Raw genomic sequence first — 17567 nt, forward strand, 5'->3', positions numbered from 1 at the left:
AATCTGCATGTCTTCTTTGGAAAAGTGTTGAGGTCCTCCACTCATTTTTTAATCATTGTTATTTTTGGTGTTAAGTTCTATACGTTTCTTGTATATTTGGCTATTAACCCCTTAGCAGATGTATCATTGGAAAATCTCTTCTCCCATTAAGTAGGTTGTCTTATTTAATAGATGGTTTATTTTTATTTTTTAAGATATATTTTATTGATTTTTTACAGAGAGGAAGGGAGAGAGATAGAGAGTTAGAAATATCGAAGAGAGAGAAACATCCATCCGCTGCCTCCTGCACACCTCCTACTGGGGATGTGCCTGCAACCAAGGTACGTGCCCTTGACTGGAACCGAACCTGGGACCCTTCAGTCCACAGGCCGATGCTCTATCCACTGAACCAAACTGGTCAGGGCTATGGTTTATTTTTTAAAAAAATATAATTTTATTGACTTCAGAGAAGAAAGGAGAGGGAGAGAGAGAAACATCAATGATGAGAGGGAATCATGGATTGGCTGCCTCCTGCACTCCTCCTAAATGGGATCGAGCCCGCAACCCGGGCACCTGCCCTTGACTAGAATCAAACCTGGGACCCTTCAGTCCACAGGCCAATGCTCTATCCACTGAGCCAATTTGGCCAGGGTGATGGTTTCTTTTAATATACAAAAACTCTTTACTTTGATGTAGTTCCATTTGTCAATTTTTTTCTTTTGTTTCCCTTGCCCTAGGAGACATAAAAAAAAAAATTAAGAGTGATATTAAAGAGTTTACTGCCTATGTTTTCTTCCAGGAGTTTTATGATTTGGGGTCTTACATTTAAGTCTTCAATTTGTTTTGAGTTTATTTTTGTATATGGTGTAAGAAAGTAATTCATAAACTGGACAAATCTTGCAAAACATTTGCCTCTGTAGAAGATATGTCCAGAAGGGAATATGGGGGTCAAGAGATGGTTGATTTAAAACAAAAAGGGAGTCATGAAAATGTTTAAATTAACATATGGAGAATTAAGGTGAGAGGAATGGGTTGAATTTATAGGAGCTAGATAACAAAAAATTGCCAGACACCTGAGAAGAAGTAAGGGAAGAGTATAAATTTCAGATAGAGGAATGAACTTTTGAGAAAAGTCTCTCAAAAGTAAGAGAAGTGAATGAGAATGACACATGCAGGTAAGATTGAATATGAGAAAATAGGAAGTGGAAGAAATTCTAGTCTGATAATTGCACTCTTCTCTGTAAAATAGAAAGCAATGCCATCTGTTGATAGCTGTAGAAATATGGGTCAGAGCTTTGGAAAAAGTTTTAAAAAGTTTCTGTGAATAGCCTGAGCTCAAGTTGAAAAACTAAATGTGGCAGGACGCTGGGTTCATTTGAGGCTATTGATCATTGCCTTAGTCTGGGTTTCCCCAAGAGTGGATTTGGAGACAAAAATTTATGTGCAAGTTTATTTGGGAAGTGATCCCAAAAAGCCAAGTGGGGAAGTGAGGTTAGGAGAAGGAGGCAGCCAAAATATAGGCTGATATCTGAGCAGGTTATTGCTGGAGACAACTGGGACTCAATTCTTCTGGGAACCTTCCGAGGCACTGTGTGTAACATCCTTCATGATGGTTGCACACCGAAGGACAAGGGAGTTGGCATATTTATCCACCAACTCCCAGGTTCCCCTAGTTAAGGATCACTCCTGAGGTGTAAACATCAGAACTCCTGTCCTACCCCATGCACTGCCAAGTGGATGCCTGTAGGCAGAAAAACACAGGGATTTCTATATTATACCAAAATAAAAACAAAAATCCCTTAAGACATTTTGAAGGAAAAATGTACTAGATTTGGTAGATGGTTAAATGGCCACAGTTAAAGACTTAACATAAATGAGAGACATGGAGACATTTGTAGAAGCACACAGTAGGACTCTACAGTCACACATTGTTTTGTTGCACTTTGCTTTATTGCACTTAACAGATGTTGAGTTTTTTTTACAAATTGAAGGCAAGACCTTCTACCACTGAAAAGATTGGGATTCCTTTATTGCACTACTTATTGTATTGCGGTTGTCTAGAACGACATCTGCAATATATCCGAGGTATGCCTGTATTTTTATACCAACATTATGAATGAAGAAATAGGAAACCCAGGGATGAAATTTATGGGAGAGCAAGATGTAAGAAAGAGCATTTGCCATGTATGTTAAAATAAAAAGTCATACATATTTATATTCCATATGCAAATGAAAATATTGACATTCAATGACATGGGATTTGGGGTAAAAAATGTCTGAAATTAGTTTTCTGTTCCTTCAATTTCTAGTTGGATAGCTTTTACTCAGTAAATATTTATTACTGTGAACCAGGCCTTCTTTGAGGTGAAGGATATAATAGTGAACAAGATGAATTAAGTTCCTTTCCTATGGTTCTAATAGTCTGAGATAAATTAATTTTGCTGTGTCTCCATCTCCTTATATGAGCAGAGAGATTGATAATACCTTACTATAGGCTTCTGGAAGTACACAAAAAGAGAATACTTTATTGGAAGTGTTTTATGTTCTGTGAGGCTCTATATCAGTTTAATTTTAAACTAATAACCTACAACTAACATGGAAAGTTTTAACAGGTTTATATGATTTAAAGCCCTGAAATTTTATTTCAGGAAATCAGTTTACAAGTTTGTGATAGTGAAGAACTGGCTTAATGATAATTTTTGTGAAAAATTCCTAGAAATTTAACTCAGTTTAACTTCCATGTGAGTTGAAAGTCTAATATGGAAATGAAAACATTGATTTAACTCGTAGGCTGAATCAGTGAAAGTGTTATAAACCAGGAAGATAATTATCTGTTTTTCCCTTATAATACTAAATACTACTGATATGATCCCTTTAGCAGCCAGATTTTAAGGAAACTATGGATTATCCATTGAAGTAACTAGGACTAGAACAGATATCTTCTAGTTTATTTAAAGAAATGACTTCAACTATTTGAGGATTGGATTGGAAAGAAGTTATAGCATAGTAACTAAAGTACATAATGGGTGTCTAAATCTTGTATTAGTATTTTTGTTCTATTTCACAAATTTCCTATGGAAAATTGAATGTCATTTATTTTTTCTGGAGACTTTCATTTGGTTGTTTTGTTTAATAAACTATTGGATTAGATGATCTCTAAATTCCCTTTTCATAGATTCTTTACAGATGCTGATAAAATCTAGGGTTTCTTTCTTGAGGAAAAAACACACATTGAGAATTGTGCCCAGAATTTCAAGTGACTCATAGAGATCATTCACCCTTGCAACCCTTCCATGACTGCCCTAAAACCTGTGCTTTAACTAGACCTGTCATCTGATGATAGTGGATATTTACTCCCATTAGCTCCATAGATCTCTGTAATAAAAGAATGTTTGAGAATATCAGGGTAGATGATCAAATATATATTTCAGCATAAAAACAACACCCAAATTTAGTGTCTTAACATAGTTATTTATCATTTTTCACAATTCTGCAATGTAGGATCTTGGGGCAGTTCTGTGATTCTATGTGGTATCAGCTGGAACACTCATTTGGTTATACTCAGCTGGTATTTGAGATGGCCCAGAGGTCAGAGAAGGCTTTATTTTCATGCCTGGTCCCTTGTGCTGTTCCACATAGTCTCTCCAGCTGGCTAGGTTGAGGTTTCTTAAAGGATTGTTCGAATTCTTAACAGTTGCATTCTCTTAGTGTCTGCTATCAGAGGACAAGATCTAAGGTGCAAGCACTTATGAAGCTCCTGCTTGTATTACACTTACTGATAACCCATTTGCCATAATAAATCACATGACCACATCCAGAGTCAATACAGTTAGAAATTATACAAGAGCATAAATAGCAGAGGAATTGTTCATTGGGGCCCCCAAAATGGAACGTTATGTTTGGTATAAATGGTTTCCAAAAAGAAGTTGGGTTATCTTGGGAAGTAGTAATTTTTCTACCAGTTCAAACATTCAAGCAGAGGCTGAGTAATGGCTTATAGGGGATTCAGTAGAGGTGGTGGCTACATTGAGATGAATGAAATGACCTCCTTGATCATAAGACTCTAGATCAAAACTGACTCCACATTTTGAGCCTACCTGAATAGGGAAATATTAGTGCTATTAATAATAACAGAGGCATAGAGCGGGAGTCTCAGATTAGTTGGAGAATGATAAATGTGGATAGATTACCTTTTTTCCATATAGAAGAAAGATACAATCAAGAAATAACGATCCTTATTTTTCCTGTTTTAGGTTGGATGTCGACATAACAGAACTTCACAGTTGGATCACTCGTTCTGAAGCTGTGTTACAGAGTCCTGAATTTGCCATCTTTCCGATAGATGGCAACTTCTCAGACCTTAAAGAGAAAGTCAATGTAGGTTATGCATTAATTCTCTTGTATTTTTCCGAAGTTTTGTTGCTTGTAAACTCTATGCTTTGTACTCTCTGATTCTATTAGAATTGAAAAGATTAAAGCAATATATCATGCGTTTAACTATATCTTTAAAGTGTATTTTAGATACCAATTAGAATCAAAGTTTAGCCTAGTAGAACCTTCCCTTGTTCTGCTGTGAATGACCAGGAATGTTTTCCATTAACCTTCTTCAGTACCTTTTTTATTGTTTAGCTGTAAGTTAACATTTTTATAACATGAACTTATATTGATTTCCCTTCACATATTGTTCTGTCATTTCAAGGCTGGGATTTAGCAAGCTTATAGAATAAAATAGACATGTAAAAATACTATACTTAGGACTTTGTTGTTTATGATATCACTGTCATTAAAAAGGTATTCTTTATAGTCATTGATACTTTTCATAAATTATAGCAGTTTTGCTTTCTCTAGATATTTAATTATTACATTGTTATAACTAAAAAGTACAGGATTTTTCAATATTTATTTATGACATAAGATGGTGTGCTATTTTTATTCCCTACTGAGACATAATAATTTTGTCCTTCATAATAGGGATTTTTATTGATTTAATAAGAGTTGCTTTATCTTCAGGGACATTACCAGGGCTAAGATTTCTCAGCTTCAACAATTATAAAACATCCATTTTTGGGATGTAACTGGCAATACAGGAATACCTCATTTTATTGTTCTTCACTTTATTGTGCTTTATAGATGTTATGATTTTTACATATTGAAGAAGGTAAGACCCTCCTCGACCAGCAAAACGATTATTACTCACTTTAATTGTGGCTCCCTTTATTGCAGAGGCATGGAACCAAACTTGCAGTATCTCTGAGGTGTGCTTGTAGTTTGTAAGATTTCTAGCAGGCAGAGTAAATACTCTGCAGTGGACAGGTTAAAGAAAAAAATATCCTGAATGTCAAATAATTTGAACAATAGGAAGGTTACATGTGTGTGGATTAATTCTGACTATTCTTTCAAGCATTCTATTTCATGAATGACAAAATCTATTCTATTTTTAACACATACAATACTAACTCAGAATCAAGTTAGTAATTGATGAGGAGTTAGAACCTTTGGAGAACACAGAAATCTTCTGGGAAAAAATAATCTGTTTCTTAGGTTGCTTAAGGATGAGAGATAATTTCATCAACATTTCTCAGAATTCACTACTTATAAACTGGAAATTTATTATTAGCTTTATACAATAGTCTGTTATCTAATAATAATAAACTATTATAAGTACTTGCAAGAAATGGGAACTATGCTTATATTTGTTAATATCTTAGTTTGAAAATTAAACTCAAGAAAAATATATTTAGGAGAAAATTAGCAAAATGTCTTATTTCAAAGTATACTTAAGTGAAGGTATATTTTTTGTTAGGGTTTTTTAGGGTAATTTTGTGGCTAAAAAATTACTTTGAGAAGATGCCCTCTAAATCCTTTCCAGGTTCATGTGACATATTTGACAACTGAAAGTAAGAATCTCCTGGGGCAGACATTTTATTAGCTAATTAAACATTTTTAGATATATTTGAATAATCTACTTATATGTTCGTCACCCTATTTCTGTATCCTAAAACAGCTTTGATCAAGCAGGAAAATTGAGTCCCAGAATTTAAGGAATGCAACTTTAAAAATTTCCTGTTATTGTATGGTTACCTAGAAGCAATTTGCATTTAATCAATAGTGTCAGCAATGACAGACTGAAAGTGCTAAAAAAAGTATACAATATTGTATGAGTGGTTTTCTAGTGCCTCGTGAGTCACCTTTATCAACTTCTACTCTCATTTTCTGAAATAACAACATCATTTTTAATTGCCTACTAAAATAGGACATAAAGTGATTTACCTAGACATTTGCTTCAGGCTAAATATAATGTATATGTATTAAAAATCCTTGAGAGAAATGCATAATGATGATGGATATGCAGTTTTGATGTACATTAATTTTCTTACTTCTTCACCTGTCTGTTTATGTAGGTTAATTTGAGCACATGGGAGACCTGTCTTATGAACTTGAGTGCTATTAATTCATTTTTAGGCATCCATTAAAAATGGCTAAATATTACCTCCTCTCTCTTTTTCTTTTTTTTACTTTATTCTTTCAATTTCAAGTGCTTTCATCCAATTAGAATGTCCTAGGACATTATCAGTTCAATTTTTTATACTTTTAAACTTAACTGTTTTCTTCTGTATTAACCATGTGTGTTATATATACAGTTAATGTAATACACTGACTTAAAACTTGAGTTCAAGGGGTTGTTTTTACTCAAAGTGTAGTCCCTGAACAACCAATATAGGCCTCATCTGTGAGCTTGTTAGAAGTGTAGGATTTCAGACCTAACGAATCAGTATTTGCATTTAAGCAAGACCCTCAGATGATTCGTATGCACATAAAGTTTTGAGAATCGGACAAGACACAATCTGGGACTTTATCACTCTTACTTCAATGCTCCTTCCTTCATTCTGTGAATATCACCACAGTTCAGAATTTCTAGCTGAATAATAGATCTATTCTAGCTACTCAACTTCTTGAATTGAGCACAGACATGGTAATGTAAGTTAGTAGTTAAAACAACAAAACAACCTGTCTGACTAGAAGATAACATGATAAGGTGTCCAAGAATAGGGACCTGTACAATGTACTTAAAAACCTTCCTACCAGCTGTTAAGGTAAACAGGCCTTGGGCCCTTCTTGAGACCTCTGCTTATTTACACCCATAACAAATCAACTTTTAACCACGTTCTATCGGAACTCTCAAGCCAATTAATTCAACTTTCTCTTATCTCTGTTATCTGTGTTTACAACCCAGAATATCAGTACTTCTATTCATCTGTTCTTTCTTGTGTCTTAATCTCTATGTTCTTTCCTCTCTTTTCTCTGCCTCACTTTCTCTTTTTAGTGCCTTCCTGTGCTCTCATACTCTGTGTTCTGAAACCCTTTTCCTAAGGCAGCTCAGTCCTTTATACTCTCTTCATACATGGAAACCACTTTTACCCTTCAGAACACTACTAAGGTTAATGACCCTTTCATACATCCACTCCTTTAGAATTGCTAGTTTCCTTACTTCCCAGGGCCAATTCCAAAGGTACCACTCTCTATGTAAAAAAACAAAACAAACAAAACAAAAACAAAAACAAAACAAAAAAACAACCCTTCCCTTGTGTTTCATGCCAAGTGACCATCTATCTACTGCTCATCATTTTACTATATTACTTTTTCATTGAAGACTTTGGCACCAGGTTCACAGTATTGCCCACCCAAATTGTGTCTTCATCCTTAATAACCTGAGCCCATGTGAATTGTACTGCTATCTACGAAATCTGCCATTTCCAAAATCTCCTTAATTCAGCCACCCATGTGCGTAACTGTACTGTTTTAATAGCAGATATTACTCCATTTCTGAAATAGCACATTTTAACAGATTCACCAGTACTTATTCATGTTTTCCATGCCTCTCTAGTAAAATTTCTCAGTTTCTCTCAATAATTATTTCAAGTTTTTAAGGCTCTCCTAAATTTTTCCCCACCATTTATAGTAGATGACTTTCCCCTTTTAATTTAATTAAAATAATATCTCACAGATTATATTTGTGTTCATATAGTCTCTTTTCCCTCTGCCTTGGATGAAGAGATTGTCCTTTTTTGACTAGGTATGGCTAATCTATATGTGTATATCCTTAATATCTTCACTGTCTATATCCTAAGGAACCTGTTTCCATTTAGCCACACATCCATATCTTCAATCTCTCTGTTTTTAGGTCTTTACCATCAGCCTTTAAATAGGCTGTTTTTCTCTCTTTGAGAAAACCCTCCTCTCCTATAAACACACGTATGAATATTTTTGTGCCTTATTTTACTCAACTTTTATGCAGGACTAAACCCTATCAGCCTCCTTATCTTTTATGAAATTCTTTTCTTCCTTGGTTTATGGGATACCACTATCTACTGGTTACCTTTTTTACATTTTTGGTCATTTGTTTCATCTCAGTGTCCTTTAATATTGATATTCTCTACAGTTCTTCCTTTGTTTCTCTTCTCTGAATTATCCTCATTCCTTCACATTCAAACAGAATTTATTTTCTAATGACCTCCAGATATGTACCTTTAGCTCATGTGTGTCCCTTAAAGCCCAAACCAGTATATCTAATTGCCTAATATACACCTTTAATTGAATGTTTGCCTGAAAACATAAACCTCCTTTAATCTTTTTCTTTCTTTTCCCACTTCCAACAGCCTAATCCAGGAACCTAAAAGCTAACTGGGTCATCTGAATTTTTCTCTATCATTTACAAGCCCTTTAACAAGTTCAATTAATCTTACTCCCTTACCAGCCCTGAAACTGTCTAATTCTCTGTATTCCCATCACCACAACCCTGATTAAAGTTTATATGGTGGCTCACCTCTATTTAAGATGATAAACCATAGCTGGTCTTCCCTGCCACTAATGTTTTATTTTTTTAGAAGTTTTCAGATTGCTTCTGCCAAAACGAATTTAGTGAAACATAAATATTACCTGTTATGCCTCTGTTTATATGCATTTGAGAAAGAAAAAAAGGAAGCCACTGATACACATGATCTGGCTTGGCACTTCAGTTAGGCCTTGGAGTTGCTACATGCTATGCTAGAGCTTGCAGCAAGTCTCAATACAGACAAAAATAATAATATTGTCTAAACCATCCAAAACAACCAAATGTCCCCATCCACACTAATATGGCAGATTGTGCTTCTTTACTAATTGTAGCTTTATCCTGTCTGCATTATCCATGTCATCTAGATAATTATTTTCAAGATACCCAATCATAGAATTACCCCTACTTCCGTACAATATCCAATTAAAGGCAAAGTCCTGCTTCCTTTACCACCCCCCAACCTTACCGAAACCCAATACCTATAAACTCTTTTTAACATCCTCTTAGAGACATATCCCCATAGTTTCCTGTTTCATGCAACAAATTAAATCAAGCTAACTTTATTAATCTGCAGGCCTGTTTCTGGTGGCCATTGGAAGGCACTTACAAAGTCATTTTCTCATGTTGCTTTCATAAAGACTACCATGATCAAAATCCTGTTTACTTATCCAAACTGATTTCTGGCCATTGTTACATTGATTATATTTAATCAATGTAATTAGATCCAGTCACCAATTTCTAGAAATTATAGAAATTGGAGACTGGATCTTAATTTCTTTCTCCTGTTTTTTTGTTTGTTTGTTTTGTTGTTGTTGTTGTTGTTTTGTTTGTTTGTTTATCTTAGTTTGGTTGTTTTAGTATTCCAATACCTAACATAGCTACTGGTACTTAGCACCACTGATGTTTGACTATATGAATAAGTGATTATTTTTCAATTCTGCAGGCTAATTTTAAGTCAAGGTCTGTTACTGATATGAAGGATTTAACAACTTCTAAATAAACATTTGAGTGAATAAATTACTTTTTCTGTCAAAGGGCAAAACTTCATTATAGAATGTTAAATGAATAGAAAATTAATTGCTACTAAAGTCAGAGTAGGACTCTGGGGAATCTGGAACTTACTTTCATATTAATTAGAGAAGATGTCATGAAAGGAAGAGGCTTTTAAGAGATGCCGATGAAGGAGGAAGAGAGGTCATAGTGTTTTTAACCAACTTATTTAAGAATTAGTAAATATCTCTTTCTGTATACTTTGCTCAAAGGTTATTTTAATTGTTTATTTTCTCTTTACATTATTATACAACTCAATTGCCATTTATTTTGCACTTAAAGTTATACAATTTATAATTCATAATTTTTAATGATCTGTAAGAATTTTCATCAGTTCATAATGCATTTTAAAATTAACAGTACAATACTTATGGAATGGTTCACTGAAGCCTTTTTTAGCTGCTATATTCTTTACTTGAAATTATGTGCACTACATACTTCAGAATTTCAGCAGTAGGTTTTAAACATATGATCATATATTGAATCTATATTGAGTAAAGTATTAATATTCTCCATGTTAATAAAAATAGTTCAAAAATATGTTCCATTATAAAATATTAGAGGCCCAGTGCACAAAATTTGTGGACGTGGGGAAGAGTCCCCTCAGCCCAGCCTGCACCCTCTCTAATCCAGGACTCCAAGGATCGGGCCTAAACTGGCAGTCGGACATCCCTCTCACAATCCTGAACCACTGGCTCCTAATCTCTCACCTGCCTGCCTGCCTGGTCGCCCCTAACTGCCCCGCCCCCGCCAGCCTGATCACCCCTAACTGCCCCTGCTGCTGGCCAAGTCGCCCCCAACTGCTCCCTCCCTGCCAGCCTGGTTGCCCCCAACTGCCCCCCCCCCAGCCTAGCCACCCCCACTGCCCCCCTGCCAACCTAATTGCCCCCAACTGCCCTCCCCTGCTGGCCTGATCTTGCCCCCAACTGCCCTCCCCTGCTGGCCTGGTTGCCAACTGCCCTCCCCTGCAGGCCTGATCACCCCCAACTGCCCTCCCCTGCCGGCCATCTTGTGGTGACATCTTGTGGTGACCATCTTGTGACAATGTCGCGTGATACCACCTAGGCTTTTGTTATATAGGATAATAAATGTTGTAAGTACTATGTTGTTTTTCCACTTTCTTTTTCATTTCTCTTCCTCCACCAAAATAAGGTTTCCCCGCTCCCTCCCTGCCAGCCTGGTTGCCCCCAACTGCCCCCCCCCCAGCCTAGCCACCCCCACTGCCCCCCTGCCAACCTAATTGCCCCCAACTGCCCTCCCCTGCTGGCCTGATCTTGCCCCCAATGAATTTTACATGATACTATTTGTTTACCATTTGGGTAATTGTTTATTACTGCTATCAGGGCATCATAAAAGTCCTGTTTTATGTGCCTAACTCCTAAACTAACCTGCAGTTTCTAAAAGTAATCCAGCTTTACTTTACTGAGCTTACAGGACCCAACCCCATGAGATGGTTCTGAGGTTATTATATGTATGTACAGCTGCCAAGTCTTGTCATATATCACAGCTTCACAGAGCATTTTTACTGTCGGCGGGGTGGGAAAGAATATAATAGTGTATATGGAGGCATTATGCTACAATAGATCTCACCTTATTATGCATCTACTATGTACCAGGCATTGTTCTAGGCACTGGAGATAGTGTGAAGAAAGAAATACACAAGGATCCTGGACCTTATGCAGTTTATATTCCAGTGGGAAAGATAAATATTAATCAAGATTAATATATAAAACATATGTAATATTATTGATAAATGCCAAAGACAAAAATAAAGGAGGAATGAAGGCTAGAAAGTGTGTATATAGAGTGGATATGGAAGGCCTAACTGGTAAAGTGACATTTAAATAAAGATCTAAAGGCAGTGAAGGATTAATTATCTAAATATGGGAGGTAGGAGCATTCAGCCAGAGGGAAGCATAAATGCATAGTCCTGAGGCAGGAGCATGCCTGGCATGTTGAAGAACAACAGAGTGTGGCTGGAGCTGAGTAATCAAGGTGCTTAGTAGCAGGAGAAGATGTCAGAGAGGTTATGGAAGTTAAGTCCAGGCAGCGCTATGGTTACAACTTGGACTATTACTCAGAGCGAGGTGGGAGGTTATTGGAGAGTTGAGCTGGCCACTATTGTGTCTAACTTCTTCTGTCTGCTGTGTTGAGCAAAGGTAAAAGTAGAAACACCATTTAGTGGGTTACTTTGAAACATCTAGACCCCTGAGAGATGAGGAAGTCTTTTGACTTGTGTGGTAGTAGTGAGCACAGTAATCATCACTTGCTGGTTGTGTTTTGAGGTTTGAACCAATGGGCTTTTCTGATGGATTGAATGTGGTGTTGGCAAGAAAGAGAAGAGTGAGGAAGGATTCTAGGTTTTTGACCTGAACAAACGTAAATACATATCGATCTCTCGGACACTAAATGTAGAGGTCAGAGATAGAAGGAGGAACCAGCATAGCAGATGGAATAAAGACAGTTTTTGAGATAGGAGGAAAACTCTTTGCACTTCTAGTCTAGGAAGCCAAATTAAGAAATATTTCTAAAAAGTACCCTCTGAGTCAAAGTATGTTAAGTAAGCTGAGGCCTGAGAATCAGCCATTGAATGGAGTAGCATGGAGGCTAATGTGACATTAATAACAGCGGTTCTGATGGACTTGAGTAAGGGAATAGGTGTGAGGGGTCCTCTTTTCTCTTTTGTAATGGGGCCAGTTTTTTCTTTGCAAGACACACCTGTGGAAGGCCAATTTTTCTCCTTGGTGGCACAGAATTCTTTGGAGTAAGGGCTTTGCTATCCCTTTTCCAGAACCATATTTCTCTCCAGAATTAGCTTTTGATGGTTGTATAATTTTTATTTTACTTTTTCTGTAATTTTAGCAGATACTTCTTTGAGAAAATGAGAGAAGATAGAAGCATTAGGAACTATAAATCTAATCTTTTTTTTTTTTTGGTTGGTGTTAATCCTTACTTGAGATTTTTTTCCATTGATTTTTTAGAGAGAGACTGGAAGGGAGAAGAGAGGGGAGGGGAGAGAGAGAAAGAGAGGGAGAAAGTGAGGGGGGGAGCGAGAGCGAGAGTGAGAGAGAGAGAGAGAAAGGACAAGAGAGAGAGACATGGATGTGACAGAGGGTAGAAGACAGAGGCACATTGATTGGTTGCCTCCAGCATGCACCCTGCTCAAACCTGAAACCCAGGTACATGCCCTAGACCAGCCGTGGGCAAACTACGGCCTGCGGGCCGGATCCGGCCCATTTGAAATGAATAAAACTATTGAAAAAAAAGACCGTACCCTTTTATGTAATGATATTTACTTTGAATTTATATTAGTTCACACAAACACTCCATCCATGCTTTTGTTCCGTCCCTCTGGTCCAGTTTAAGAACCCATTGTGGCCCTCGAGTCAAAAAGTTTGCCCACCCCTGCCCTAGGCAGAGAATGGAAGCTGTGACCCTTGGGTGCATGGGCCAGTGATCCAGTCACTGAGCCACACTGGCTAGGGCTAAATCTAACCTATTTTAAAACAGGAGTTCATGTATTTCATTTGAGAATAAATGCATGTATGTCCAGATCGAGGAAAAAAAGGGAGTTTCAGTGATATTTTTAAATCAGCTTCTTCAACACTTTATATGTGGAAACTTCTCACACATTTCTGTGAGAAAGGTGCTCCAATTAACCTGGTACCAGTTTTTCCTAACCTTGTTTTGAAGATTATTGAGATTGCCTTTCGTAGAATGACCACAAGCGCTAGTTTGTCTGGGGCATTCTCCGTTTATGTCATTCTGTTTGTCACAACTCAGTTATTTCTAGCTTCCCATTTGCTATAAAAATTGTCTCAATTTGTGGAATAAATTATATGAAGAGCCTACTCTAATCCCCTCAGAATTCCTGGAGAGCAGGTATCTTTATTATTATTTTACATAGAATATATTAAGGCTCAGAAAGGCAGAATCACGTTCTGAATGCCAAACAGGTGGTAAGCAGTGAAGACAGAATTCAAACCAACTGAGAACAGCGTGACCCCAACACTTTTCTTTTCATTACCTTCCTGAATGTTTCCTTGCTTTCCTACATTTTCTCATTTGAAATCGACCATCTATAGCTGTGTCTGAAATGAAATGTTTTTTTGGACTCTTCACTGTCTTTAAAGTGATGTTACTCAACAGAACTCAGCTATCAAACATTGGCAACTATGTGGAGGGCAGTAACTGCTTCTTCCCTGGGCCTATTCTCTATTTATGCACCAGTTACTCAGTTTGCATATAATATACATCTGGCAATGGGGGATAGTAACTGAGCTGTACACAGAGATGTCAGTCAGCTTACTGTCAGTATCCATTCTAAGTGACCAAGCATTCCTTCTGATCTGATGCCCGTGATGCATTAATGATTATATATATTTTAATATTATCCCTGACTACATTCAAACTATCATGTCACCTTTGCTGTGAGTTGTAGTCAGATATGTTCAAATATGTTTGATTAATTTCCATTGAAATACTACTAGAAGCAGCAGAGTATGTTTGAAAGAGAGTTATACATAGATGATCAGGTTCTAATATTGTATCCAAAACTTGCTACTTCTTTTTTCTTTATTGATTGATTAAGGTATTACATATGTGTCCTTATTGCCCCACTGCCCCCCACACCCCCACTCACGTTCATGCGTTCACCCCCCTGGTGTCTGCATCCATTGGTTATACTTATATGCATGCATACAAGTCCTTTGGTTGAACTCTGCCCCTACCCCAACTCTCTCCTACTTTCCCTCTGAGGTTTGAGCATCTGATCAATGCTTCTCTGTCTTTAGATCTATTTTTGTTCATCGGTTTATGTTGTTCATTATAATCCACAAATGAGTGAGATCATGTGATATTTATCTTTTTCTGACTGGCTTATTTTGCTTAGTATAATGCTCTCCAGCTCCATCCATGCTGTTGCAAATGGTAGGAGTGCCTTCCTTTTTACAGCAGCGTAGTATTCCATTGTGTAGATGTACCGTTTTTTAATTACACTCATCTACTGATGGGCACTTAGGCTATACTTCTAAGATCTTGGATACATGACAATCTTATTGATGCTCAATTTTCTCTTGTATGAAATAAGGCAACATGATGTCGATTCCTTCTATCTGACAGAATTATTGTGACATACATATGGAAACTATACATAAACTGTAATTTGGTAGACAGTATAAAAGGAAGCCCACTTTTATCTTGGTTATGTAACTTTTTTCAAATATCCACAAACTTCTGTTATCTCACTTTCTTCTTCATATATTAGTGTTTTGTTGTGGTGGTAGTTATTGTTATTATTTACAGTAGAACTACTGGAATAATGTGGTTAACCAAACACGATATTGGAGCTCAAATATTACCCTGATATATTCAATTATAAATTTGTCTCTCTGTTAGTAGTATAGGTTGATTATTCCATTAGATGCTTAGAATAAAGAAATTATGATCATGACATTTAGAAGGTCTTTTCATCATTTAAGAAGACAACATCATTTTCTGATTCTACTCTTTATATAATTTAATGTGGAAAAAACTCAGTATAGATAAAATAGAAGCCACTCTGATAGGAAAGAATAAGTCTAAAATTGCTTTCTTAAAAGAACAGCAGTTTTTGTCATTGTTCTTATTGTTTAGCTGTAGTGTATTCTTTTCTTTTTTCTCTTTTATTATTTATTTACTTATTTTTCATGATATAGTTCAAGTTTGGGACATCCAAATGGTGCTGTAACTCTTTATAGTTGTGAATATTATGTTTAGTTGGAATGTGCTTTTTTTTCCTAAAGGACTCCAAGTCCTGTAGAAATAGAATTAACCTTAATGGATAAAAAAATTAAAGTGTTGGAAAACACATGAGCCACTAAGCTGCTAAGGACAGGGGATTTAGAAGACAAAAGCTGAGAGTTGAGAAAATGTGAATTTGGTAGCTTCACCTAGGTTCTTACCTTTAATAAGTTGTTGTGGCTACTTCCTTCTCATTGACGTGTTAGTTCAACTATCAAGTTAGAACCTTCCATGGTATCCACATGGTTGTGTAAACGATTCAATAATTTCTGTGTGAAAATGACTTTCAAGATAAGCCAGAAGTTTCACCTGCTAATTGGTATGGGATGCAGGGTACATATAATCCCCAAACACCACAATGTGTGTCCTTTGAAATTTTCAAGTAGAATACAAGTGAATCGGAGTTCTCATTTGCTGCCCTTGACAGCATAGTGTAAAATGTATATTTTCCATCTAATCTAAAAGTACTTTTAAAAAGACTGTCATTTTATAGTGTTTTATTTCACTGGTCATTTATTCTGCTGATTTTTAAGTAGTTTATTTATTGTATATTACATTTTTTCCTGATTAGATGTATAATATTGTCTCTTGGCTCTTTTAGCTTTTTGCAATCTTGACTTTGAATCCAATAATACTAGTTCAAGAAATTCTTTTAAAATTAGTTTTAAAAACCTATATTTAATTGTGTATATTCCTTAAAATGGAGAATCTTTTGAAATATTGAAAATATTTGCTGTTTCCCTGAAAGTATTCCTGATGTTGCCACATTATATATAATGACTATTTATCTTTAACTGTTTACTTTCACATGGAGGACACTAGATGTGCACTGTAAAATTGACACTTGACACATGTGGCTTTTAAAATTTTTTAAAAATTAAATTTACAATTAATTTCATCACTCACACTTGCCATGTTGCGTGTGCTCAACATCCACATGTGGCTAGTGGCTACTGTATTGGACAGTGTAGATATGGAATATTTTCATCATTGCAGAAAGTTCTACTGAGCAACCCTGTAGCATATGCATGTATCTGTTATATGTTCTCCCTCCTATATGTAGTCCAATATTATACCTTGGAATATTTGTTTAAATGCCTATCAATCTAAATAAAGTTTTGAAGAAGTATGATGTAGAATAGACTCTTGCCACAAACTCAATTGAAATTTTTGGATAATATTATTAATCATTGAGGTATTGCTTTTACTACATGTTAAATATATTATAGCTTGCTTTTTCTGTGGTTAGTTATGTTTTAGAACATATATGTTGTTATAGCCATATCTTTTTAGTGACTATAGTAAGGTAGCTGAATCATGGTTTAAAATTGAAGTCTATGTTAGAGACATTATTAAACTCAACAGTATTGAATGCTAATTTTGGTTAATTGTAATGTGTTTTTGTAGTTAAAAAGTTAACTCTGGGAGATATGAACAAATAAATTTAGAAACCTTTTTGAAGCTGAAACTATTTTTCCTATAAGTGGGAGTACTTGGCACGTTTAGAGGGAAAAGTTAAACAGCAGTTTTGTATTTAGATAAATGTGGTTTTTCTAAATTAGCCATGCTATTTTACTTTTCATGCTTGTTATACACACTGGATTTTCTATTTGATTTTTATTACAGAATATATACTTTTGTTATGAGGAATAATTTCAGTGGTCTATATTTTTAAAAAGACAAATCCCATTTTAATTATCTGACACTTTATCTTTTCAGTGTTATAATTTGCCTTCATTGGTTCTTCTCCCCCTTTTTTGCAGCCTTTCATAACAATGCCTCAAAAACTATTATGTAAACAAGTTATGAGTAGACAGCTTATTAAAAATAGTAGTCATTCAGTGTGAAAATGGCATGTGCTTTCATTGCCATATCGATGCTTCTGGTGCCAAGAAACTTGAGAACAAATCTTTAGATTTGCATG

General features: G+C 35.9%; 1 protein-coding gene across 1 annotated transcript in view; it reads left to right on the forward strand.

Annotated features, from left to right (window-relative positions):
* Window positions 1–17567, forward strand: part of DMD (dystrophin) — a 1824373-nt gene that overhangs the window by 309962 nt on the left and 1496844 nt on the right. Inside the window, exon 16 of the mRNA XM_036304100.1 lies at window positions 4233–4356. Within this exon, the coding sequence (XP_036159993.1) occupies window positions 4233–4356 (124 nt within the window). The remainder of the gene's footprint in view (window positions 1–4232; window positions 4357–17567) is intronic.

The sequence above is a fragment of the Myotis myotis genome, unplaced genomic scaffold (assembly GCF_014108235.1).
Source record: "Myotis myotis isolate mMyoMyo1 unplaced genomic scaffold, mMyoMyo1.p scaffold_m19_p_4, whole genome shotgun sequence".
NCBI classification, from domain to species: domain Eukaryota; kingdom Metazoa; phylum Chordata; class Mammalia; order Chiroptera; family Vespertilionidae; genus Myotis; species Myotis myotis.